Genomic DNA, 25,983 nt, shown 5'->3' with positions numbered 1-25,983 from the left:
TCTGTTGCCATTTTGAGCCAAAGACCTCAGATTCAGCATAACTGGTGATTAGTTGATGAAGTGGTTTAGCAATAACATTTTTGTGGATAATGACCTATCGGCTAAGTGTGTTGCTGAAATCCTAATTAAATGTAGCTGGGAGGAAATCTATTCATAGAAGAGTCGTCGTCTGTAGTACTCAAACTTTAGGTTGCAGCATTTCTCATTTAAAACAAAAACATTCTAAAAGATTCTGTGTTTATTCACTGTGGAGGTTCGAGGTTTCTATGTGTAATAAGAATATCATAATTGGATGTAACAAATTAAAACATGATATATTTGAATCAACAATATCTTGTTGGGATGAAAATCAAGCAGAAACATAAGGTAAAAAAAAATAAAATAGGACAGCCATGTTAGACTATGGAAAAAAAAATACATATTGGTTGGAGCTCTCGCTGACACTGAAAGTTTGTGTATATATTTGTACATGAGCGCCCCCCAGTGGCAATCGAGGAAAAAGAAACATGAAATAAATCAAATGGGCTCAACAAGGGAGATAATGCTGACAGAATCCTGCAACATGCCCTTGTGAAAATGAATTCTACAGGCCTACATAATATTACATTTATGTAACTCATCAGATCAAATCTATAAAACTTACATATAAATCAAGACAAGATAGCTTCCACGGAAGTCCTGAAGAGATGACATAAAATAAATAAGAACCTATGTAAAGCCACGATACAGTCAGGAAAACATCACTGCTGCTGAGCACACACACTTTGAATCCCTGCAGGATCATTATAGGAATATTACACCAATCATTGATCAGGAGGAGCATTGTACAGTGTGCTGAGGTTGCAATTACCACTCTCTCGCAGAGATTTATATTGAGATTTAATACAGTTCTCCAGTGACATTTAGTCTATATCCACCATTGAGCAGTAATGGATTAATATTCCATGAGAGGTAGAGACTTGTACTGAATGTGGGGTTGGTGAGGCGAGCCACATGGCTCTTAATACTTCAATGTACAGCCATTATTAGGCCAGTTATGCTCTGATATCATCGAGATATCAATCACAGTGGACGCAGGGCCTAAAGAGTCCATTTATTCTTTTCTATTGTTTAATTTACAATTTTTGTTTATCTTTTTGTCTTCTCTTCTTTACGTGCTACATTACATTTGCATTTTTGCTCATTAACTCTTAAATGTTAGAGCAGAACAACATTTCTTTTTTTTTCTTTTTCTGGATTCCTTGATTTCAATTGTTTATTAATACTATTCTAATTTCTTTTGCAGATGTTCATCAAAGTTAAAAGTCAATTCTTAAAGAAAAACTGAATTACATTAAAGATTTGGATGCAAAATTGTTATCTGACATCATTCAAATTATAGCAGCTTTTAAAGGTGACATATGAAAGAACTTCAGTGCTCTATACAAATACAAGTTTTGATGGTATGACCCCTATGAGTTCTGTTGCAGAGAAATCTAATGAACACCAACACCATCCTGATACACTTGTCTCCCAGTATGCGTCACTAGATGCTCTGCCAATGACAGCTACACTTAGCGGTTACTTTGGAGATATGCTACCACTTGTTTGTGTTGAGCGTGGATTTGTCCCTCAGCAAAACCCTGCTGAGGGGGATTAAACCCCCAAGAACATCTTTGGCACTTGTCTTCTGAGCGTCCATGATCTCAGTCAGGAGAGGGGCCTGCACAGAGCCCACAGGATATGAGTAAACAACACTGACCGCAGCTAAAGCCTGTTCACCCTGCTGCCGTCTGACAAAAGATGCAGACGTATCTGCCGCTGTACCCACAATGCAACTCAGCCACTGAGAGACTTCACTGGAGGCAATATATCAGATTACAAGAAGCTTCACCTGGAGCCACAAAAAGCTTTGTACCACCCCATATACATTACTGGTAAACACACTCTTAATTTGTAAAATTGTAGCTCCCCTGTAACTTATAAGGGCAAATGCACAGTTCAGGGGACAGAGCCCATACACTCAGGTTAACTTGAGGTGTGCACCATCAGATTATGCAGCAAGAGAATATAGGACTATTGATGCACAGGAGGGAAGAGACAAATGATTAAGCAGTTAGAATAATAATAATATAAAATATAATAATAATAAAATCTAACAAAATAAAGATAATTTGAAGCTATGTTACATACATACACAGAGTGAACATCTCAGCTCCTTTGTGCTTCTCTGGACTCACAGATTGACCGCACATTCCAGCTGCGGTGCTGCAGTACCGCCCTCTGCCGCTAGATGCCGCCGGTCCCTGTGTGCAGGGGCTGGTGGGCAGGCAGGGGGCTGGATGTGTGTGGACTGGTGGAGACTCCAGGGGGGCAGCAGGGAGGGTATGTGTGTGCTCGCGAGTGTGTTCGAGGCTCGTCGAGCAGCAGGGGAACTTGAAAACTTCGCTACGTCCAGACAGCGAGACCTGGGGTCGGACATTTGGCGACTGGGGGCTGAATCGGCTGCTTCTCGTCCCGCTGTGATCGACAGAGGAGGACCGGTCCGGTTCCTTGGAACGATTTCCGGCCAACATGGATGATTTAGGTAAGTTCGCTCGCCGTGAATGCAACATTTACACAGCGTGTGTATGTGTGTGTGTAAGATGTTAGCGCAAACAGACAAAGCTGGAGCTGGGTCTTTATTCAGCTAAACGAGTGTGTTCAAGGAGGTTTTTTCCACTGTAGTTGTCTGTTTTGGGTCGGCGGTTCGTTCAGGTAGCTTAAGTTACACAGGTTGAGCTGAGCCCAGCGCGAGGTTACTGCCCGGAAAGGCCCCGCGTGCTGACACAAGGAACCGCTGGCACCAGGCTCGCTGCGATAATTAGCCTCATTAACATGTGTGTTTGCCGCTATTTGTAGTGGAAAACGGGTCTTTGTGGGGAAGTCGAGCTGTGTCCGAGGCATTGGCAGCGTTTGATGGCGAGTTTCACCTCACAATCTCCCCACGTAACTCCGCGCGAGACGGGCTACAGGGCTCCTGCAACTTTTTCACGCTCAAAAACGGGGAGGAAATGTGTGTATTTTGACCACCGATCGACATCTGATGAGACACTATTGATTTCCCTCCCGGTGACTTGTCAGGGTTGCATAACTGCCTCCACTGCAGGTGGGGTTGGTAACAGCTGGCTGCTCTGATCAAAAACATCCGACCTCTGTAGCCCCCATTTAAAGCCACTTGGAGCCAATTCAGCCCTCTTTTCAGCTGATTGTAAAACCCGTGCTGTGTTTGCCAACGTATACAGCTGCAGATGAATCCAGGGGAGCTTTGCCGTCCTCCTGCCCATAAAGATGAGCTTAACTCAGTGAATTAAAGGCAATCTTGGTGACAGCAGAAAATCTAATGCCTGAGGGCAGGCTGTGGTGACAGGAAGGATGTGTAGAGCTCGGCACAACCTGGCTCTCCAGATAACTGCTCCCTTGATATTATTTTTTTTCCCTCAACGCTTTGAAATTCTTGCTTGCTTGTGTAATTCCTACAACTATGCAGACCCTCCTTGGTGGTGTAAAAACGTGCAGCGCAATCCATATCAGAAGGAAAGCTCTCGATAGTTACAAGGGTTTCGAGTTTTACCCTGGCAACTGTAAGGTTATGTTTAGCAGGATGTCCGTGTTGCACTGAAGGAGTCAAGTTCATTGGGGGCTAAAAAAAAAAATCCTGAATACATAAAGTCAAAGATGATAAATGTCTTGCAGAAAGTGGACGTTTGCTCAAATAAGAGATACGGCTCTGTTCCTCAGCAAGTTAACTTTTCATTGTCATTCCAGGACAGGACGACCGGCTTATGTTTGCATTTCCTTAGTCGATACAATCATGTTGGCTCCACACCTGAATCAAACATCTCCATCTGGGTAGAAACCCAGTTCTCTGGTTGACATCTTGGTGTCGAGAATATTGGTCATATTATATCCAGTCAATATTTATGGATACCTTCTCGGCTTACATGGGTGAAGGGCTTTCCTTAAAGTAGCTGCTTAAAAAAGGAGTGTTACACAACCCAGTGTAATTACCATGTCACAGGGTTGTAAATCCTGTCATCGTTTCAGCAGAGATGGGTGAAAATGAGGCACACAAGCTTGCCCAGTGTTGTTTTCTCAGTCCTTACGGGTGGTGCTGATGGGGTGGGGATTTTCCCTTCATCTGCTGGTGGGAACTGAATGTGTTTAAAGTTTTGGTTCAAGTGCAGTTTTGGATCTACTGAAGCTCTTCCCAAAGAGCTGAAGTGAGACGGTGCAGGGAGTCCTCAACCTCAGACCCCAGAGAGGACAACGAAACCTACATGTAATTTTGGCAGAGGACTCCTTCTTCTCAAATGCTGAGCCGGCAGCACCTTCCACCAACCAGCAGGCCCCTCTTTTTAACCCCTTTCCCGCACTTGTATTGTTCATGTCTTCCAGTCCTTCCCTTCTTCCCACATTGCTCCAAAGCAGTGACTCTAACTAACAGGGTCAGGTTCTCTCTAACAGCTCTGTTGCTATGATTCGAAATCATGGTTGCACACTCAGTTTTTTTGCGATCTCCAGACACTTCCTTGGGAGCAGCCTCACAAGCAGGGCGTCGGTGCAGATCAGGCCCACATGCAGGGATTGGTCCTCAGCCAGAATTTATCCTCCTTAAACACTGCACTGCCCCACCCTCTCTCTCCCCACTCCCCTCCATTCCTGTGGTGAACCACATAGGAAGCTGCAGGCTGCAATCTATTGACAGTTTAAAGCTGACTGGAGTTTGCAGCAGCGCAGATTAGCCTTTTCGGAAGACTTGGATGAAAGTTGATTGTGGCGCTTGATCGCTGGCAATCATCAGGTCTTTAACTCCAGTCAGTAATGAAAGTCAGAATTGGAAATTGGATGTAAAAAGCTTTCTTTTCTTATGCTAGACATGGATTTGATGTCATTTGTGCTTCCCTTTATTTATGCGGTCTTTGCAGTTAAGATGCCGTGGCATGTTCTGAGGCAAACTTTCATTGACCTCCCCTCCTCAGCTATCAGCGCTGTCAAGCGTTGCTCCCTGCTTCAGCGCTCTGGGCCTGCACCAACAAGACATGAATGTCAAATAGCCTCCAAAGTTGACTTCCCTTTACTGACTTTGAGCTGCAGTACCTTTCAGTATTTCCTTTTTCATGTCTGCAAACACAGCAACTGTTCACTGATTTGGTTTACTGTCGCCTTAGTAGCATCATTTGAAGTGAAGTGATTCCCCAGAGTCCTGTCAGCGTAGCAGCTGCAGCGATGGAAATGTCACTCCTAGAGTGGGCGTGGGCAGAGTAGTTTTTCACCAACTCCAAATGAGATCTGATGTAGCCTAGATACTCACCCAAGTCTAAATTTAGGTTGGTTCATTGTTTATACACCAGAAGAAACATCAGACAGCTCACATGTAGATGTGTGATAACTCCTCTACATTTTCCATATTAGACTGTGGCACAGATGGTGTTTATGCCTTAGTGGTAGTTTTTTCACTCTGTCAGGGACACAGTTTGTATGATAACCTAATTTCTTCACGCCTACTAGCACTAGAGCCTCGCCAGTCATTGTTGTTATCAACATAAGTCAACCTTCAGCTTCCTTTGAATTATGCTGTACTCCAACTCTGTTGTGCCTGTTTCATTATAACCAGTGAACTAGTTCCGGTTTTGAAGGAATCTACAAAAGAAGCCAGTGTTGTTTATTATCGGACTATCTCTTGATACAATCTGGCTAGAGGTTAGCTGGTTAGCATGCTGACTTCAAGCGGAACTCTCACCAAAATGCAACCTAGGCTTTTTTGTGCGTGTAGCCTAGTCAAACCTTTATGTGAAAGCATAATTACGTCAAGCTCATTTTTTTAATGGGAGTGCTATAGATGACATTTTTTAAGATGGCATCAAAATAGCTATTTTTAAACCACTAAGAAGGCTCGACACAACATGAAACTTTGCTTGTAGTATCACCAGGGTCTCTACACATGAACATGATTGAGAACATTGTTTGTGTACACAGAGTTTACTAAAAAGAAAGTTTTTGAACACCTTACCTTAGCAGTAGCTTGTTCCGCCAGCTACCATCCTGCCAGCAGAGAAGTATTGATTTCCAAATGCGACTTAACTTGGATCAGTTAATGTTATGTGCAGAGCGTTATGTGCCAGACAAATAAATTGCAGAGCTAATAGATAGAGCAAAATTTAAATGTGTGTATTTTGCTTTTACAATTTGGTTTATATCCGGATAAAACAAACGGGATCTAATGAGTTTACCAGTGATCCTTAGAGGTGCTAAAAATTGATTTTTATTACTTTTGGATTAAACCAGGCTAGCTGTTTCCCCTCGTTCCCAGTCCTTCTGTTAAACTAACTGGCTCCAGGTACATACATACAGAAACAAGAGTGGTGACAATCTCCTGTCCAATACGCAAATAAGAGTATGTACTAATATGTGTTGAACTTTACCCTTAAAGGTTATTACGACGGGGTTACAAACCAGGGGGTGTAGATTTTTGAAACATTTGGGCATTTAGTATGCAGGGAGGTTCTAACAAAATATTCTATTGAGATGCATTATGGGAAGTGTAAGATCCAGTGTTTTTTGGAGCTCGATCCGTACTAAAGGCTGAAAGTTAGGATATCTCGGCATTACATACTGTGGCAAGTCTCCAAACTTGATGGAAATTTAATGCTTACTCACTGGACTACTGTTAAGTGTAATGTCACTCTGGATTTGGAAGTTCCCATTTGCAAAAACCCCCCTCAAGTTAACTTCCTCTTCACTTGAGCTCAAAAACCTGGCAAGCTGTTGTTGCGAATTACATCTTCAGTATCCCCCGGCTTAATACAACAAGGGGCAGGCCTGCACTGGATGATAAGTCTCTTGTGTGTGACACATGCGTATAACTCACACACGAAATCAATGTAGCATCTGAAGGCTTGAGAGAATCCCCTGTATCTCCTCCAGCATTTATCCATCTGTTTGGCTTTAAAATGAAAGTGCTGCAGGGCTTTGAAACATATGGTGTAAGCACATGAATAAAGAACACACACACACACACACACACACACACACACACACACACTGAACACACACACACACACACTGAACACTCATGCACACTCCTGATCGCAGACTGCTGGTGTGGACAGACAGCTCTGAAGGGGAAGCTGACTAAGCAGCGACAGCTCCACACTCAGCCAACCGTCATGTCATCTCTCATGGGTTTAGCGCTCCGTGACAACAGCCTGCAGGGTCGATATCCGAACAGCTACTGTAGGTCTCTGGAACCGGTGTTTATGTGGATATAGACCTTCTCGCCAAAAAACATATTTAGACCAATTTGGATTCAAGCAAAAACTTGCTGTGGTCAGGAACTGTGCAGTTTTAATTATAGACGAGCATGTCATACAAAGTAGTTACCGCATACGTCAGTCATGTTCCTCTGTTCTGCTTTGTGTCAGCTGAGCTCAGTGAGCCCCTTTTTATTGGGCAGTTTCATGGCAGGAAGTGCCCTGCGTGACCTCTCTAATGTTGTAGTGGTCAACCAACACAATAGCCCACTGTAGGCCACAGACATCATGCTAGTCATACTAACTTGTGAATGTGCCTCATCCTGTCCTATTTTTGGTGACTTCCTTAATGTGAGGAGAAAGGAACTGATTTGCTTGTGGTCTTTTCCTTTCTTGAGGTTTTTTTTGCTGTTTACAGATTTGGCCGATGAAGAAATGAAGCAGTTATAGTGTACGCTGTATCGCGTATTTGTAGGGAAAAACAATCTTCCGAATTTATTTTGGTCAATATTGAGATCATGATTATTTAGAATGATTGTGCTTTAAATTTGGAAACATCATGCGTTAATTAAACTTTTAATGGTCTAATCAGTGTGTGGGATTTAGGAGGATCTATTGACAGAGATATAATTTAATATTGTTGTAAATTAAAAAGGAGCGATGTATTTATAACAAGAGTCAAAACAAGAGTGACATTGCAAAACAGAATGCAACAAAATACACGTTTTATCTCAGTTGTCTTTTTTCATATAGTTGGAAGCCAAAATTGTAATTAAAAATATGAAAGTATGAGTTTTCAAATGTCCACAACCTAAAGATAATTATTTTACAGTCAACAGAGGTTAAGTGTCAGAAATTATTTATATTTAAGTTGCTGGAATCAGAGAATTTTGCATTTTCTTTCTTAGAAAATCAATCAATCAATCAAAGCTGCTTCGCAGTTTATACTATGCACGCATCACTACAGCTGTTCTCAGCCTTCCAATATCCTCTGATAAACTGATTTCCCTGTTGACTTTGTGAGATTCTCCTCCAGGCACTGGAGTCTGACAGTGACTGACAGCTCATATGATGCGTTGCTGCTGATCCTCTGAGGCAAGCCGTAATAGGAAAACAGTTGGCGTAACAGTTAAGCATAGACGATAAAGATGCCACGGTATTTGCAAAATATAATCGGTAGCGCAAAAAAAAGGGAATCAACTTCAGCATTGGGAGAGGAAAAGGCTGTACAAATAGTGTCCCTTTGCTCCAGCTCAATGAATGCTTATTTGTCATGTGAAATGGAGCTCTTTCAATGACAGATGCCCTTTCAAATACACCTGCATGGGTTTTCAGGCTTTGCTGTAATTGGCTCCTAAATGTCATTTCTTCAGCAGGCTTAGATAACACACCAATGTTTTATTAGGAAATGGGTTTGTGCCCGGCAGGTTTCCTCTGGCCTTGGCCCAGGTTTAAATAATCACACTGCTGGTGCTGCCCTATTTGGGAAATAAAGCCACCACAATGAAGGCCTTTGATGCATTGAGAAGCTGGAGGGGGTGGAGAGCAAGTGAGTGTGCGCATGTGAGCGAAAGTGAGCATTAGTATATGTTTGTGTGTGTGTGTTAGTTTCAGATCGCTTGTGCTTCAGTTGGATTTACAATCAACATCTGGCTTGTTAAAGAGGATCATTCAGAGAGCCGATCTAGACCCCACTCGGGTTAATGACAGCATCAGTGATGCTTAGGTCCAGGATTACTACCCCACAGGTTTATAGGGGTGTGAGCTTAACAAGAGTTTACACACACATGCACACACACAGACATGCGGGTTCTGGCACCCTCTTGGAGCTGACTGTTTTCCAGTGGAATGATTTGGCCTGCTTTTCCGACCTCACAAACCCTCCTCTCCATCCTCTTCCCTCTGTCCTTGTCCTGCCGGAGGGGGACAAAGAGCAGCTTGTTTCTGGTGCTGTGACCTACTTCAACCCAGAAAAGACAGAACCAGGCAGAACTGATTAAGGGAAAGGGCGGAAAAATGTCCGTCCATCCATCTGGCCGTCCATTTTTTTTGCCACTTTTATTAGCTGAATAATGATTGAAGCAAGCAAAGGAAAGTAGCTCAAATATCGATCCTTGACTTTGGAAATAGTGCCTTGACAAGTAGAATGGCAGTGAAAGATTTCCAAAGAGGAGGCCCCAGCCGGTGTAGACAGTATGTTGCAACGTGTTGCAGCATGCTGTCCTCAATCACACCAGTAAAGTGAAGTTGTCTCGTAGCGAGTGGAGTGGCAGCCCCACAGGACAAATGCTAAGGATTTCCTGTCTAACAGCACTGCTGATGAACAGGTGAATGTCATGAATTTAACAACAATATTTCACTCGATAATTTTCCTTCCACTATTGCTAAACCTTTGTGTGTTTATATGTGGTTTAGATAAGGGCAGCAACTCATGATTATTTGCATTATTATATTTAATGATTTATCAGTTACTCCTTTAGTCTATAAAATGTAAAAAACAAACAAACAAAGGAGTCAAAATGCTCCGCACAATGTCTTTGAATTTCTTCGAAAAACTCTTACAAACATTAATGACAAAGAAAAGCAGCAAATCCTTACGCTTAAGAAGCTGCAACCAGAAAATATTTGACTCTATTGCTTGAAAAATAACCAAAATGACTAATTGCTTATAATGGCCATTCATTTCATAGTAGCTCTGGTTTACATGTTATTCAGAGTACCAAACACATTTTGATGTAGTTTGCAGTCCAACAAAACACTCCAAAATAAGCAATGGCTCATACATACCGTCTATAATAAATCCGCCCACAGTACCGAAACATTTTTAAAGTGCTTTCACCACCGCTTCAAGTGCACAGATGCTCAAAATAACCACAGGGGCAACGTGTAAACCACAGGAAAGCTTTTGCGCCCACAAACCACCTCTGTGTTCCTCTGTAAGCCTCTCACTGTGGGGAATAAGAAGGGGGAGGTAGGTGGGAGACAGCGAGAGGAGAGTGTCTTTTATCTTTTTACTGGTGCTGTTTGAGTTACAGATACTCCTGTCTCACTTTCAAATTCACTTTTCTCGGTTTTTATAGTGTGTTCATGCATTATTCATACATTGAGAAATCCTTTAATTAGTGATTTTACTCAAATGTAGCGATTCAGTTCAGTAGATGCTTATTGTCCCCGCGGGCACTGTAGCACAGATTAGAAAACAATATAAACACAGCTCACAAGCCATAACAGAACAATAGAAGTGGTTATTAAAGAAGACATACAAATACTAATTAAGAGGTAATATATGAAATCACATAATCCAGTTTAAGTTATCACTGTTTGAAGTATATCAGATGCACAGTGGCTTGAGTTCAGTTCGAGTTAAGTTAGACTGCTTTAGAAGATATAGTTACATGGTATATTGGGAATATAGTGAATAGATGCTGAATGTCTGAAAAATCCAGCGTTTTTTAAAATTACTTAAAGTAATACAGTGCACTCTTATTTTCTCTCATGCCTGATTACATGGTGTTCCCTGGTTCTTAATAGTGTTTATTGGTAAGACCTACAAGGGAAAGAAGGATGTTTCAAACGTCCTTTTTGACACATCATAGACTGCAGCCTTTTTATGCATTATGTGCTGAGGTCAGATGCAGTAATTTACAGGAAAGCGGACTCGTCAACAGGCTTAAAGGGTGTTAGTTTCTCAGTAGAAATAAACAGACAAGATGTGTTAGGCTTGTGAATAGTTAACTGTCACACCCTTGCAAGAAGGCTCATTAAGATCCACATAGGCTAATCGGTTAGGTCAAATGTTTATTTTAATAGTGAATATTAAAGTGGTTGTTCTGTTAAAAGCATTGATGTTGCCCTGTAATTTGAAAAAAAACATTTTAAGAAAATATGTTTATTAATGTTTTTGCCCAGATTAAGATATTAGGATCAATAAACCCTTCTCATGCCTATGTGTCAAGTATGGATATTGAGCCAGGAGGTGGTTAGCCCGGCTTAGCTGAACCTAAAGATGGAAACTAGAGAGAATCAGCTATCCAGGCTGTGTTTAGACAGGATAAAAAAATAAGACGAAACACATCTTTAGCTTACTAATTCACATCACGTGTCACTTGTTGTAGCTTTTGCCCCTGAATTCCATCTTTATGCTAAGTTAGGCTAACCAGATCTTAGCTCACACTCCACACTCACTGCAAATATTAGAGTGGTATCCTCTGACTCTGAGCAGACTATTCCTTTAAATTATTTCTTGGCTATGTGTGGGCAGCAGAACAAGCTGTCAACACAGCACTGACTTTTATCACCTCCTAAGTTGATATAGCGGCCTCACTAGCCAACAGTGGCCTACTTACATATTCAGCAGATATACATAGCACCATGGTCATGTTTCTGGCCACCAGATGAATGCAAGTCAAATATTTACTCTCTTATAGCTCTGTTTTTGGTCTCTACCTGTAGCTGCCTCTCCAGCTATAGTCACTAACTTGCTAAAAAGAGCTAGCGCCTGCCATTTTACCTTTTTCAGAAGCTGTCTGTGTAGACACAGTCAGGAAACATGGTGAGTGAGAGATGTATGCAACAAAGGTTTCCTGGCTGCAGTCAGACTGGGGAAGATGAGCTCATATGTAGAGTAAGTGTTAACCAGCAGGAGGGCTCGTAGCTTTATGTAGTTAAAGTTTGTTGTTGCAGCATCTGTCATGGAGCTTAAAATGTGTGTCAGCTTGCTCTTGCATGCACAGAAGTGTCATTTTGTCTTGATGAGGAAATTGTCATGCTGAGGCAGCGTGAGGCCACACTGTGCTTTAAGTCATACCAATATGACCATATCCACAATCCCACGGGTAGCATCTTTCATCAGGAATCACTTTCTGCTCAACGAGGCATTCAGTCACTTTGCAGTACAATGTTTTTTCCTTGACTTGTGTGCTGTATATAGTTGTGGATTGCATGTGTCTGAACAGCTTGCTATAATTGTATTGAATAGTTTAGAGTGGAGCACAAGCTGCTTTGTCAGCAGTCGTATTCTATGACTTAATTGCAAGTGTGCGCTGTAGTGCCATTTCCCTTTAATGGCATTTGTAGCAGGAACACTCCATTGATCTAAACATAAGGAAACTCCAGCCTCGGATCTCCATCTCCACCATGTAGAGGTGTACGAGTACTGTAAAGAGATGTACTTTGTTTAGTCAGACAGTCAATTAAACGTTACTACCCTCACTAATTGGATGCAGAAATATTAGTATTATTAGTAGTTACGATTATTTCCATCATTTTTTAAAAATGATTTATGTTTTAAAACAATGGCAACAAATCAACTATTGTGGCTAAGGTGTAATAGTTGCAATATTTTAGGTAACATCGTTAAAGTGGGATCACTTTTGACTGTCCAATGGCAGCCTGGCACTGTTTTCATTGTCTCCATTATAGACTAAATGAATAAATTAACATTGAGACAGTGATGCTGTCAATAATACCACTTTGAAACTGTTCACACTTTAAGTTTAAACGTCAGGGAATTTAGTCTTTAGGAACATCTGTATTGTAAATGTAATATAATTCCTAGTACAGGCTGGTTGGGTGGTCTGTAATGTCCTACTGTTGCTTTGACCAGCCAGCCATCCATCATCTACTGTAGGTCTCTGCTCCCACAGGTCAGGGTCGGGCGGAATGTATTTATAGTGAGCATGGATGCCTCGGTCTGTCTTTGTGCAGGCAGCCTAGCTGAGAGGCACCTGTGTGCAGTGCTGTTGTTCTACTGGTGCACCTGTGTGTGTGTGTCTCTGGTGTGATTTAATTTTGCGTGCCCGCCGAAGCGCTCCAAATGAACACAGGCACAGGCCTTCTGCTGTCTAACACGAGCCCAGAGGGGAGGAAAGTGCAAGTGCGTGTGCGTGTGCACCCATTTGTCCTGATTTCTCTTTTCCTTCTGGTGGAAGCAACGAGAGGGATTCATCTTCTCCATGATGGTCTGTCAGCTTGTGTCACATTCACAGGCCACCTCTCCCTCATAACAAAACATGAAAGACTGTCACTTCATGTCAACGCACACTTGCACGCAGACTAGTAGCTGAAGGTTGTTCCTCACATTAAAATTGTTACATCTTTATTTTTCAAGTATCACATACAGTTATTCCCTGATACTCCAAAACAACTGTGTTAGGGCTACAGCTGATCATCTCCATCAATTATTTTCATGGTTAATCATCTAGAAAATATGAAATAAATGTGAAAAATGCTCATCGCAATTTCCCAGACACCCTCAAAATTGCTTCATTTGTCCAACCAACAAACCAAAACTGAAAGACTCCTTCACTATCATGCTTGACAAAGAAAAAGCAATTGTTGCAACTCTAGACTATGTGCAGATTTCTTTGTCTAACACCTGGTGTTTATTTTTCTATCATCCGTCCCATCTTGCCTTTAGTCCCTCCTTATCGCTCTAACCTTCTCTAAGCTCGTGTGCACCTCACATTTCTCTGCATCTCTCACTCTTTCCCACATATTTTGGAGACGAGCTGTGGCACGTCAGGAATTCATATCAGCCGGCGTGCACCTTGCAACACATCAGATAGCCAAGAGGAAAGGAAATTAAAGGAATGAGAGTCGGGAGATGCAGAAAAGGAGGTCAGGGAACACAGGTAAACCTGCTGCACAGGCAGATTCCCGCAGCTGATATTCATCCTGTTAGTTTCACTTTGGTGTCAGCTTGTATCTCAGCAAATGCCGAGGCATTTATGAACCTTGGCAGATAAAGCCTGCTCTGTATACCCCCACCAGCCCCTAGGAGAGAGAAGCCAGGGGTGTGCTCGGCTCTCACGCGCAACTCGACATCACCCCCTGCAGGTTGTTAAAAGATGTGTTTTGTTACGTTTGGTAGGACACACTCCCTGAAATGAACTGAGGGCTGAATAAACAAGAGATGTGTTGGGTAGTAGGCAGCATTGATTCACTCCATGCAGTGGTCAGCACTGATAAGAGCTCAAGCGGCAGGATGTCCTGTCAGGGATATGCAAGTTGCCTCTGTTGACGTTCAGGACTTTGAATGAACAAAACTCTGAGTAAAATTAGTGCTTTCTCAGTTTTTATAACATTTTTTATGCTGATTTTGACTATGAAAGGCCACAATTTAAATGCAAACATCTGTCCTTCCTTTTGCTGTTGACTCTTCAAATGGCTTCCTCTTCATACCCTCATTTCACCGCGTCCCCCTCCCTTTCATTTCTCATTTTGCTGTCTTTTTCATCCCTTCCTCTGCCACTACAATCTTCCCAGTCCCCTTTTCTTTTTTATCTCTCTCCCGCTCTCTCTCCTGTAATGAGCCCCATGCGGAGCAGCGTTTGTGTAATTAAAATGCACACCATTCATCTGGGAGGAAGGGAGGCTCCTTAATCTGCGTCAACCCACATTCTAGCCTCTGAGGATTTGCCTGCTGCGCCACGCACACATACACACACACATTGCGCACACACACACACACGCACGCACGCACACACACACACACACACACACACACTTCCCAGTTTGACTCGCTATCTCTCTGGACACTCCTACCGCCATTCCTCATTGTTTGAGCCCAGCTGTGCTCTGCTATGTCATATTTAATCTTGCGGACATGGGAGCTAACAGAATGCCGGTTGATTAATAAGCCGGGCTGTGTTTTAATTGAAAAAGGCAGTTTGTCAGATCTGAATGTAGCTCATTTTCAGGTTGGCAGGAGTAGATCTGTGACCCTCTTGCAGCTGCCTGCTTCTCAGGAACTCAGGTCTCTCAAGGTTTTACTTTGCACATCAAACAGAAGTGTTATCGCATGTTAAAAAATATGCTAAAATATGCTGAAATCTCCAAAAGTTCATGCGTCTCCTTACAAAGAATGATTCAGGGGGCTTGTTTTTAAAGATGTAGCACTTGGGTGTCTCTTATGAGTTCCTCATTTTATTGTAGTTCCATTTTAGGTCACTGGGGAGCTAGTTTGTGCTCTGCAATAGAGTCTGTGTGTCACGGTATGTTCCCTTGGCAGGGGAGGCTGACACACCTCTGTGTGTTTGTGTAGTTTGTGGATGGGCCAGAGCATGCCTAGCACGCAGTTTTCAGCGAACAAAGGCAGTCCTCAAGCTGCAAGTTTCTGTCTTCTATGTTTTGCTCATATCCTCTAAATTATAGGAATAGATTCCAACAACTTTGGTGAGAGGAATGAGCAGCTGATAGTTAATTAACTTGCCTTGCATTTTGATGCGAGCCCTCTCGGACATTACAGTCTGTCTCCACAGAATAGGCATTTCATATAGCTTGGAGGTTAGTGTTTTAGCATAGCTCTGTCTTGGAGCAGCAGCATCTTTCTAACAGGGTTAAAGCCAGTTCAGCTCGAGAGCTAAGTTGATTAACATCTCTTGTGTAAACCATCTGGACTAACATCTGTTGACTGAGGTCTCCTCCTCCTGAGCCGCTGTAAAACTTTGTTCTGACATCAGCAGCACATATTTACTAAAGCCTTCAGATATGTCTCCATTTTATTTATGGAAGGTTTAAGAGGAACATTTGGTAAAATCTAAATTATGATTTGCCCTGTTTTCATGTAATCCTAAATGGATGTCTGATCCAGTTTGTATCTCTTGATGTGTAAATTTGAAGTTGTAAAAGTACATCCATGTCTCTCAGTGTTGATGTCAATGCAATAAAGATCCACTACATTGTGGGAAATGTCTGAAGGAAGAAATTAGAGCGTGTACACCTTAAACACAGGAAGACCTGAATAAACAAGTTCATATATTTATTAACTTCCCCTTTTTTGGGACCAGAATTAGAACCTTGAGACTGCAGTGAATTGAATGAAGGTTTTTATCATATGCCGTACTTGGTATGAACTCTAAATATTGACAGTAGCGTTGTCTCTGCCTCTTCACTTGTATGGGTGTGTTTTTGCTGCTGCCAGGCACAGAGCTGGTTGCAGTAGTGTAAACAGCGGGCTGTGCTGTATCCATAATGAAGCTCTGTGGAATGTGCTCGGGCTTCTGTGTCCGGAACGGAGTCTCTGGTGTGAAACCCAGTCAACTGGCATGTTAACCATGCTAACCATGCTAATGCGATGTCGGGCCAAGTGGATCTGGCTCAGCTTCACTTGTGTCTCCTCTCAGTCTGGAAACATCACAGCCGAGGTTACGTACTGTACAAATGATACTAGTTGTGCAGAATGGTGACATCACATGTTTTAATAATCTGATCTGTATTGGACTTACAGACTAAATTTAATGCGGCATCGCGTAGCAGTAATATGTGGTAAAAGTGAGTCATGAGTAACCTGAGCAGAGTGTGTGCTGACACTGTGAAGGAGGGGCTGATTCTACCTTAATATACCTTTGTGATACCACTCCCTTTGTTGGGCCATGCCTCCGCTGATAAGAGCTCTGCTTGCTCTAAACTTTTCTCATTTCACGCTGGTGTTTGTACACCATCATCTGCTGTAACGTTGGGTCGTCATTTGCGTGAGTAGTATCTCTTACAGTAGCTTTCAGGCAGCTAGGTTGGAGCTGGCATAGCAGTGGGAGGGGGGCTACCTTACTCCCTGGCATTTATTTTAACCCCTCCCTCTCCTGTCTATGCTGACCCTCTCCTGTGCTCTTACAACCCACTTTCCCCCCTCCTCCTTGCCTCTTGTTCTCTTATACTGATGGTAGAGTTAAGAAAGGCAGTTCCTGCCTGGCAGACAGTCTGTTTGGGTTGCCCTCTTCCTCCTCAACTTCTTCTTTTTCTGTATTATCTCCTCTTCACTTCCGGAGGCCATCTTATCTTTTTCTAAGGTATGTCTCATGTACATGTTACTTTCGCAATAGTTTGGCTTTCTTGCCCCAATACTTATTTTAGGGTCGAGCTTGACTGTAGTTGGTTTCTGGTACACACATACAGCTACATACTGGCAATATTGCAGTTTCAAGACCTTTAAACATCACAGTATAGTGCAGTTTGACAATTTTTTTGATAAGCTTTTCTGCGATAAGAAATGAAACTTTATTCAGTTGGCACTGTTCATTTGTTGTTGGTTATATATTAGTTTGTAAACTTCATATTGACAACATCATTGTCCGTAACAGCATCAAATATATTGACATTATAGAAAATGTGGGAAAACTATTTGTAAACAGTCATTTTGTATTAATAGAGTAGATATTACTAAATTGAGGGTTTTACTTTTTAGGACTTGTGAAATTCTGCAAGAGAAACTAAACACTGCTGTGGTGAGTGAGCACGCTAAAATAAGCCTGAGTATTCAGTAATACAGTCTGCACTCTTCATTAAATCCCCTATAATGTTATGTGTCCTTCTACCTACTGGTTAGGCTTCCTAAATTAGTAGTTGTTTCCCTGGCCTGTGTTCCTCCCAAGGTACTAAATAACCCCTTAAAGCAGAGCTGGTGGCTGGTGGTGTGAAGATGGTAAATATGAGCATGGTTGACCCTGTCGCACACTTGACAGTGACTCCTGATTTTAAGACATGTCAAGACTCCAGGCAGACCAGGGTCAATGAGTAACCAAAGGAGTGGCTATTACAGTCTGCATGATTCAACTTTTACAACTCCACCACCCCTGTCGTCAGTCGGCACACATGTGTGTTTCACCGATTGCGAAACACGCTGTAATTTTTGAATCCTGTGTGAATGCAGCTGCAAGTTAGAGAATCCTGTTGTTGGGAGGGTTTGGTGTTTCTTTTTTTTTTTTTTTTTGCAGTGGTGATTATTATCATGATTTCAAATTTCAATGAGAAATAAATTATGGATACCAGACAAAAGGGTCAGTTTAAGGTTAATGCAGTGGATTAGATACCTGAAAAATGAAGTTACTTACAAAAATCCCATAAATCTAATATTTCCTTAAAGCAGTCTGTTTACTAATCTGCAGCACTGTCCACACTGGCTCATACAGCGAGAAAATATTTTTAAAGGAGACATATTATGCTTATTTTCAGGCTCATACTTTTATTTAGGTTACTACTAGAATAGATTTACATTCTTAAGTGCTCAAACACATCAGTTTTGTCACACTGTCCAGCGCCACAGCACAGGTTTACCCCTCTGTCAGAGATGCTCTGTTTTTAGCTCCTGTCACTGTAAGCCCTGCTCTCCAAAATTCCAAGTCTGTTCTGATTGGTCAGCCCCCACATGCCTGAACTAGAACTGCAAACAGCAGATCAGCTGTGTTAAATCACTGACTGTCTCACACACTGCACACGACTGTGATGTAGAGTGTCACAGAATTAAAGCGGGAATACTGACAAGGCATTTCAGGAGCAATGTTTTTCTGGGAGAGAGGAGCATCTGTTGACGTGGACCTTTTCAACTAAATGTTGTACATTCACAAGAACATATCTTAAATCTGAAAGAAAGGAATTAAACAAGAACTATAATTGGCCTTGTTTAATGGATAGCCACTTCATTAGAAATGTAACAGCAAAAACCTACACCATTTGACAAAAACCCGGTTGTCTTACGGTATACTTGTTGGGTTTCCTATCACCTGATCCTATCTGAGAACATAATTAGCTTCAGCGTGATGTTACATCTGTGTTTTGTATTTCCACAGATGCTTTATTGGCGGACCTTGAGTCCACAACATCCCACATTTCCAAGCGTCCACTCTTCCTGTCTGACGAGACCGCCTACTCCTTCCCTGTCGGGGGTCAGACCCAACAAGACAGCTCCTCTCCACCCCAAGTCCCACCCACGCCCTCTGAGCAAAATGGACTAGATGAAACAGAGGTAAAAACCACACATGCAATTTTATCAAGATTTTGTTTAATTTAACTATAAATAAAATCCAAATTAGTTTCTTCATTTGTGAATCGTCCCTCTGAGAACTTCACTTCCTGTCTGCAGTCTTTCAGCTCAGCTCAAAGAAGTCCCTGGTCGAGAGATAGCGGCAGTCCAACCCAACCAACTGGTGAAGAGGACCACGTATACAGGTAGGTCTTGTTAGTTGGGTCAAAAGTTTATAAATGGTCTCACAATAACTTGTACCCTCAAATGTGAAAGAACTCTAGATATGTTTACTTTGCACCATGGTTGTGAAAAGTCTCAGCCCTATTGTACCAACTATTGGGAAGACATTAAAGTGGGTACATAATGTTTCACTGACTCACACAGACTTTAACCTAACATCTTTTTCATTTTGGCATTTGACTCATTAGTGAGCTATAAAGACTGTCCAAAAGAAGCCAGTATGGAAATACAGCCACCCGCTCAGTCCACAGCTCAGTTGATGCTAAATATTGGTTCTTGTCTCTACTCTGCACAGTTTCCCTAATAAGCAGAAGAGCAGTGAGTCATCAGCTGTTGCCATGAACTCATCTTTGGGCAGCAACCTGTCTGAGCTGGACCGCCTGCTGCTGGAGCTTAACGCTGTCCAGCAAAGCACTCCTGCCTTCCCCACAGAAGGTAACTAAAGAAATTACTTTACAGTTTATATAACGTGCCAGTGTTTCTCTAAAGAAACTCAGATGTGTATCTAAATTTGGCACTTCTGTTTTGTGGTATTGACCCTTCTCTCTACTGTGTTGTGGTGTTTACAATACAAGAAATTAATGCACTAAAAGAAATTCATTCAGCTTTTTTCCTCTGTAATAGAAGAAGCAGCACCCCCGCTGCCTGCAAGCAGCATCATCCACAATATCCAGGAGAATGGAGTCTCGACTGCAGGCAAGACTGCACCACCTATACTAGAGAAACCCAAACGCAGTATGGCAAATCGAGGAATAGAGGACGTAAGACCAAGTGTAGAGAGCCTTCTGAATGAGCTGGAAAGTTCTGTGCCCTCACCTATGTAAGCAACACATCATTAAATTCAAAGTAGGTATTAATGTTTAATATGAAAAGCCCAAACATTTACTTGATCGCTTACTTTTCCTCTTCAGTCCCACACCTTTGGTTGTGTCGGATGAACAATTAGATGGACAAGAGGAAACACCAGCACAGCAGCAAGCCAGAATGTCTGCCTCCTCTGCCACACGAGAGCTGGATGAGCTAATGGCCTCCCTGTCTGACTTCAAAGTCCAAAGCAATGTGAGTATGCCTCACAGCTGGGTAGATATTGGGTCATACTTTTTTGTAACCCTGGCCTTTATTTTGACTGGCCTTTTTTAGTTGGAACAAAATATTTCAAAACTGACAACTAATTAGCCAACTTTGAAATAGAATATGATTTCACTTGTGTCATACATGATCAAAGTTCTATACCAGGTTACATTTTAGATTTTTTTTTGTTTTTTGTGTTTATTTGTATGAATGTGCAATTTTGCAGTAATGTAATTTTGTTGTGAGTTTGCAGTTATAGAGGAAGTTGTGGGGTTGCAAAATCAACCTATATTGACAGCAAAGTATGATGCAATCCAGTGCAATTTCCCTTAAAATCCATCAACACATAGCAATAAATATTATCTTTATAAAGATTACGATGATCAGTTTTGCTGAAATTTTGTCCATTCTAGTGATTCTAAGTGGTTCTATTTGACCCAGGATGTCTGAGGGCAGCACATGTACAGATCCAGTTTATTAACTTTATTTTAAGATCAGGTTGTTTTAGGAACCATTTCTTAAGACAATTGAGTGAGCTCTGCCCCTGGTTGACTTTGTGTGTGAGACAACTTTCAGTTCCTTCCCTTCATTCTCAATCTGTTTTCCCCACTCTCTGTCTCTTTTCTCCACTACTGTGAATGTCTTGTCTTTGTTTGGACATACTTTATGTTATTGCATCCTATTCAGTCTGGCTCTCAGCTGTCTGTGAATCAGGAGCCAGTAGACCCTTCATTGGTAGCTGGTTCACCAGTTGTACAAGCAGTAACCACCCCATCAATAAATCCTATTAATGGTTCAGTGGATACTCTTCTACCTTCGAGTTTCGCTACTCCCTCCTGTACCCCTCTTCCACTGGAACTTCATATTGATGAAGATGGTAGTTCAGCCCCTACAGCTTTATCTGGTTCCAATGTAGTGATTGCTTCGTCCAAGAGCCTTCATTACTCCCAAATCAAACAGTCAGATGACAGTGGCAGTGTCATCTCTGAGATCTCTCATGTGGAGAGTCTTAGTATCTCAAGTACTGTAAATCCTCCTTTTCAAACTGAAGGCAACAGTCCTGCACATATGTCAGTCACTAAAGTCTCAAGTCCACTTGAAAAGAGTTCAAGTCCAGTAGTTGTTTCGAAGAGTTCTAGTCCCGTCGCAGTGTCTATGAACCGTAGTCCTATTCTTAAAGCAAAGAGTCCAAGTCCACCTGATCTTAAACTATCCAGTCTAAGTCAGTCTGACAAGAGTCCAAGCCCAATCCGTAACAACGACAGTCCAGTTCCTGTAAGTCATAGTCCAGAGGTGAAGACTGCTAGTCCAGTTACAGTTCCTAGGCTTTCAAGTCCAGTTCCAAAAAGCGCAAGTCCGGTGCCACTCCCAGCTGTGTCAAGTCCGATAACCATCCCAAACAGTGCTAGTCCAGATACAGTTCCCAAGTGTGCTAGTCCAGTTTCAATTCCAAGACTTTCAAGTCCTGTTCCAAAGACCGCAAGTCCCTACACAAGCGTACCAAAGTGTTCTAGTCCTGAAACATTGCCAAAGAATGCTAGCCCAATAGTACTCCCAAGACTTTCAAGTCCAGTAACGGTTCCAAAGACTGAAACTGCAGTTCTCAAGAGCCCTGCTTTAGTCTCCAGAAAAATTTACTCAGTTCAGAGCACCAATAGTCCCAGAGCTTCACCAATTCAGCTTGCTGATGTACCAACAAAAAGCCTCTCCCCCCCTCCTTCAGAAAGGCAGGGAGGTGATATACTGGATTTAACATGGCCCTGTCGGGAGCCTTTATTGGATGATGCTTTAAACAAACTTTTAACCCCCGACACCACCCAACCGAGTGAGAACCAGCCACCTGCTTTCATTATGCCTGGAGATGACTACAGGTCCTGGGAGGAGGAGGACGGAATTTACCCCGATCTCAGTCGAGAGGGAACCCTGACACCCATGACTGAGTCCAGCTGGATGGACGAGTGTTTCACCCCCTCCACCTGCCCCGGGACACCAGATGCAATGCTGGAGCTACCCTCACAGCAGCCCTCTGCTGTGGAGAGACTATCAGCTTCTGGCCAAGTAGGACGCTCAACCTGACTCTCCCAAAATAAGCTGCTGGCATAAAACTTGAGAGGCTTTAGTAGCCCATGTGGTCTTTATATTACTTGGCCATGTGGCCTAAGATATCGATTATCTCTGATGATAACTGTAGAATGGCAGTACCAGATAATAGTTCGAGGAATGTTTCTCTACTTGCTGACAAAGCTTATTTTGGGAGAGCAGCTCCTACAAGTACACAAGGAGCTGTGCAAAAGTACAACAACATAAGTGTCATGATGAGGAAAAATTCCTCCATCCATGTGGTGTGATGCATGTGGTGTCATTGCATAGCAATTGCAAAATGGCTTGAGGGAGAATTCGCCCTGTAGAGACTATTTGTGGCTGATGGTGAAAGCTTTGCTGAGAGGATGTTTCCGCACGTCTACACTTGCCTCAGTTGACGCTGCTGTGTTATTCACAGGGCCCGGCCTGTCATGTTTACGCAACGATTGGATGATTTCAATCACCAATGGATATCTGTCTTCTTTGCTAACGCACAGACACACCAAGAACATGCACATTTGATTGAAAAACATACAAGAACTTTGCTTCTCTGATATTTGGCCTCGCTTTGCAGACTTATGTGCAAGCATTTTGTGATAGACCTGTGTTGTTTGACTTTAGCTGTCCAGCATGCCGTGCCACAGATACAGAGTAGTTTCAAGTAGACCTCACTGTAGAGAATGAATTTGAATGGAATGGAATGGAAGGCTGTGATTTGCTTCTGTAGCTAAATTTGATTGGAGTGCCTGACAAAACCTCCAGAACACTTTGGTATATTTTGGATTCAGTGCTTGAGCGTTTTTACCACTTGAATGAGACGTCCTGTGCTGGGCCTGTCCTGCTTGCGTTTGTGACCCAACATGGACTTTACGGTGAATGACACAAACCCAGCTTCCCACACCTCCTCATATCATCTGCTCTCCAGCTCAAGTCAGTTATCCGCCGCACCAAAGAGACCTGCAACGTGCATCCAATGTACAGGGAGGGAATGTTGCGACGAAAAATGGGACCGATAATTGTGAATAAGAGCAACTCGCAAGACCGACTCATCGAGGAGCTGCAGGGGAAACTAGGAATTGGTCGAGCGGAGCGGAGCATCCGACGCAAACAGCCGCCCGATGATTGGATGACAGAGGGAGTCATCGTTATGTCTAACCCACAGCGAACAAGGGAAGAAGGGGTGAATCCATCTGTAGATAAGGTAGACATTAAAGGTGCACGGAAGGTCACATCAGACCAAGAGTCAGGAATTATTTGTCCCTCTGAGGGTTTGGTTTTGTTTGTTTGCCCTATGGTCAAGAAATGAACTGGCAATTAGTAAATATATATATGATGATTCATCAAATTGCCATAAAAAATGTATTAGTCTTTGGCAGTAGACAGTTTAGTTTGTGGTGCCAACTTTCTCTCTATTACCATTTCATTTCCTTCATTCTGAACCCTTTTTCTGTATTATCTGTTTGCTCTCCTCTCTTTGCTCTTTCCTTTTTCCCTTCTTTCCTTCAGATCATTCTCCCTCCAGAATCTCCTGCCCCACAGAGAAAAGTCCTCTCCCCTCAGCAATCTCCCCCAGCACCCAAAAAAACAGCCCCAGTCAAGCAGATACCTCCACCACTACCTCCTCCCCCTCCGACCCCTCCCCCTCCTCGAGAACCTACCCCTCCACCCCCCAAGGAGCCCACACCTCCTCCCAGGGAGCCTACACCTCCACCTGTCCAACCCCCTCCTCCATCACCTAGCCCCCCTCCCAAGCCCATCACGCCACCTCCGCCTCCCAAGGTCTTTGTATCAGTGGGTTGTCAGACTGAGTACGACCCCATCTTCCCTCCAATGCAGGCATGGATCACCTCTCTCTTTACCTCTGCCTTTCTCTCACCTCATACACTCAAACCACCTCATGCTCTCAAACCGCTTTCTTTTACACTTTGCTTGAGTGTATGTGTTTGAATCCAAGCAACTGCACCTCTGTACGTATGTGAGCTAAATAACTTGGCCGGTCATCGGCTCTGTTTTCGACCCTTCGGTGTCCTTTCACGCCCAGCTGTGACAGGTAACCTTTTTAAAGCTTTGTCTGAAATCCAGTCAGTCCAGGTTATGACTGGTGCTGACATTCAGGCTAGCGAGACTGAGCTCCATTTCTAATTCTGACATCTGACTGCGCCAAGAGCTCTGTGGAGAGAGGAGAGTTTAAGAGCTTAGGGCCAGGAGGAGTGTAACCCCCCAATGTTCCCGTTACACTAACTGTCCTGCCATGTGCAGGAATGGAAGGCTCGCAGTTCAACTGAAACCTAATCTGCCACATGACAGCACAGTTACCACCACAGTTATAGCATCTCCCACAGGACTTCCGTCAACAGGCCCCACTAGGTTAGATACCAGCATGTTGAAGTTGAGTGCCATGCACCGTCACCTCTTATAGAATCTGTTGTGTCTTTATTGAATTGTTTTCGATGAAGACTTCTAGATGATCGACATGAAGGCTAGAAAATAATGGCATTCAGGTCGAAGGCCCAGTGGCTACTTTATTTGGTCAAAGGTAAGCTGGGTCATTTTTGTGCGTGTGTGAGACAGCATACGTGGAGCAGAGATGCTATTTTCTCTCTCAGAGGAATGTCGGAGGAGTCATGAAGCTCCAATAACCCCACCATCTGAGAAGGTCTGTGTTTGCTTACATTACAGTAGCTTGACAGATCCAAACACACATTCACACACACTTCTGATATCAGAGAGTCATCATCAAAGGACTGATGGATTAGTTTTGATGAGAACATACTTTGTCCTGGTTAATTTGTCCATTTGCTTGTTTTAGTAATATATTTATATGTCATCTCAGATATCAGATTGCCTGCTTGATGTTTGGGGTGGGTGATCTGATGATTTTAGGCCCTGATTCATCTTGAATGGGTCCACAATCTACTATATATCTTTGCTATGTGAACAAACCAAGTGAGTTGTGCGTTTAATGGATAAATTACTCTTTCATGTATGATGTAGGGTAATTAATGAAACGTGAGTCGTAGCTTTCCTAGAAGCAAGGCTGATTAGGAGCTTGTGCCCTAATGGAACTATCTTTAATGCGATATTGTGTTTTAATGATGTAAATGGAGGATTCATAGGCTATGTCAAGTCTGGCAAAAGTCATAATTGAGGAAAAAGATCACATTTTAGATCTTAGATCATGATTATCACTGAAAAGATTTTGATATCATATTTTGAAAAGATCTCCCACCCCAGTTTGTTGTACTATCAGCAATTCAGGGTAAGACTATTGTAATGAACAATAACAAAAGAGGGAACATGAAAGAATTATATTAGGTTTACTAAATAATGTAACATGAAATGGGGGTAAGTATATATATATAAAAACAATCATTCACATACCAAACACCGATTTGATAAAGAGCAGTGGTCACTGGACTAAACAAACAAAGACATTATAAACTATGATCGCAAAAGTAACCATGGTTATGATTCAACACCTCTGACTGAATGCTATTAAGCGGAAGCACATTTCTGTTATTTGTATCCACTCATCATACGTCTGAATGCTATAGTGAAACCACTTTTGTCTTCCGTCCC

General features: G+C 42.6%; 2 protein-coding genes across 4 annotated transcripts in view; both read left to right on the top strand.

Moving 5' to 3' along the window:
* Positions 1-2,381: 2,381 nt before the first annotated feature.
* LOC119021404 (paxillin-like) overlaps positions 2,382-25,983 on the top strand; it is a 28,947-nt gene continuing 5,345 nt past the window's right edge. The window contains exons 1-6 of one of the 2 annotated variants that reach the window (XM_037101681.1): positions 2,382-2,566; positions 18,836-19,011; positions 19,129-19,214; positions 19,547-19,686; positions 19,876-20,071; positions 20,163-20,310. In XM_037101681.1, coding sequence (XP_036957576.1) covers positions 2,554-2,566; positions 18,836-19,011; positions 19,129-19,214; positions 19,547-19,686; positions 19,876-20,071; positions 20,163-20,310 — 759 coding nt within the window. In that variant the 5' untranslated portion in view covers positions 2,382-2,553. Of the gene's footprint in view, positions 2,567-16,701; positions 16,745-18,835; positions 19,012-19,128; positions 19,215-19,546; positions 19,687-19,875; positions 20,072-20,162; positions 20,311-25,983 lie in introns of those variants that run through there. The other variant, XM_037101682.1, reaches the window with a different exon arrangement.
* Positions 20,331-25,983, top strand: LOC119021403 (leucine-rich repeat extensin-like protein 3). Of its 2 annotated transcripts, XM_037101679.1 has the most exons (3): positions 20,331-22,380; positions 23,330-23,605; positions 23,911-25,983. In XM_037101679.1, the coding sequence occupies exons 1-3, from the start codon at positions 20,989-20,991 to the stop codon at positions 24,349-24,351; spliced, it is 2,109 nt and encodes a 702-aa protein (XP_036957574.1). In that variant the 5' UTR covers positions 20,331-20,988; the 3' UTR covers positions 24,352-25,983. The 2 variants fall into 2 exon arrangements, with proteins under 2 accessions (XP_036957574.1, XP_036957575.1); XM_037101680.1 differs by having other exon boundaries at positions 20,331-23,605.

This window comes from Acanthopagrus latus, chromosome 6 (genome assembly GCF_904848185.1).
Source record: "Acanthopagrus latus isolate v.2019 chromosome 6, fAcaLat1.1, whole genome shotgun sequence".
Taxonomy (NCBI): domain Eukaryota; kingdom Metazoa; phylum Chordata; class Actinopteri; order Spariformes; family Sparidae; genus Acanthopagrus; species Acanthopagrus latus.
Note: the sequence above shows the minus strand (reverse complement) of the source record. Positions and strands in the feature narration are given on the sequence as shown.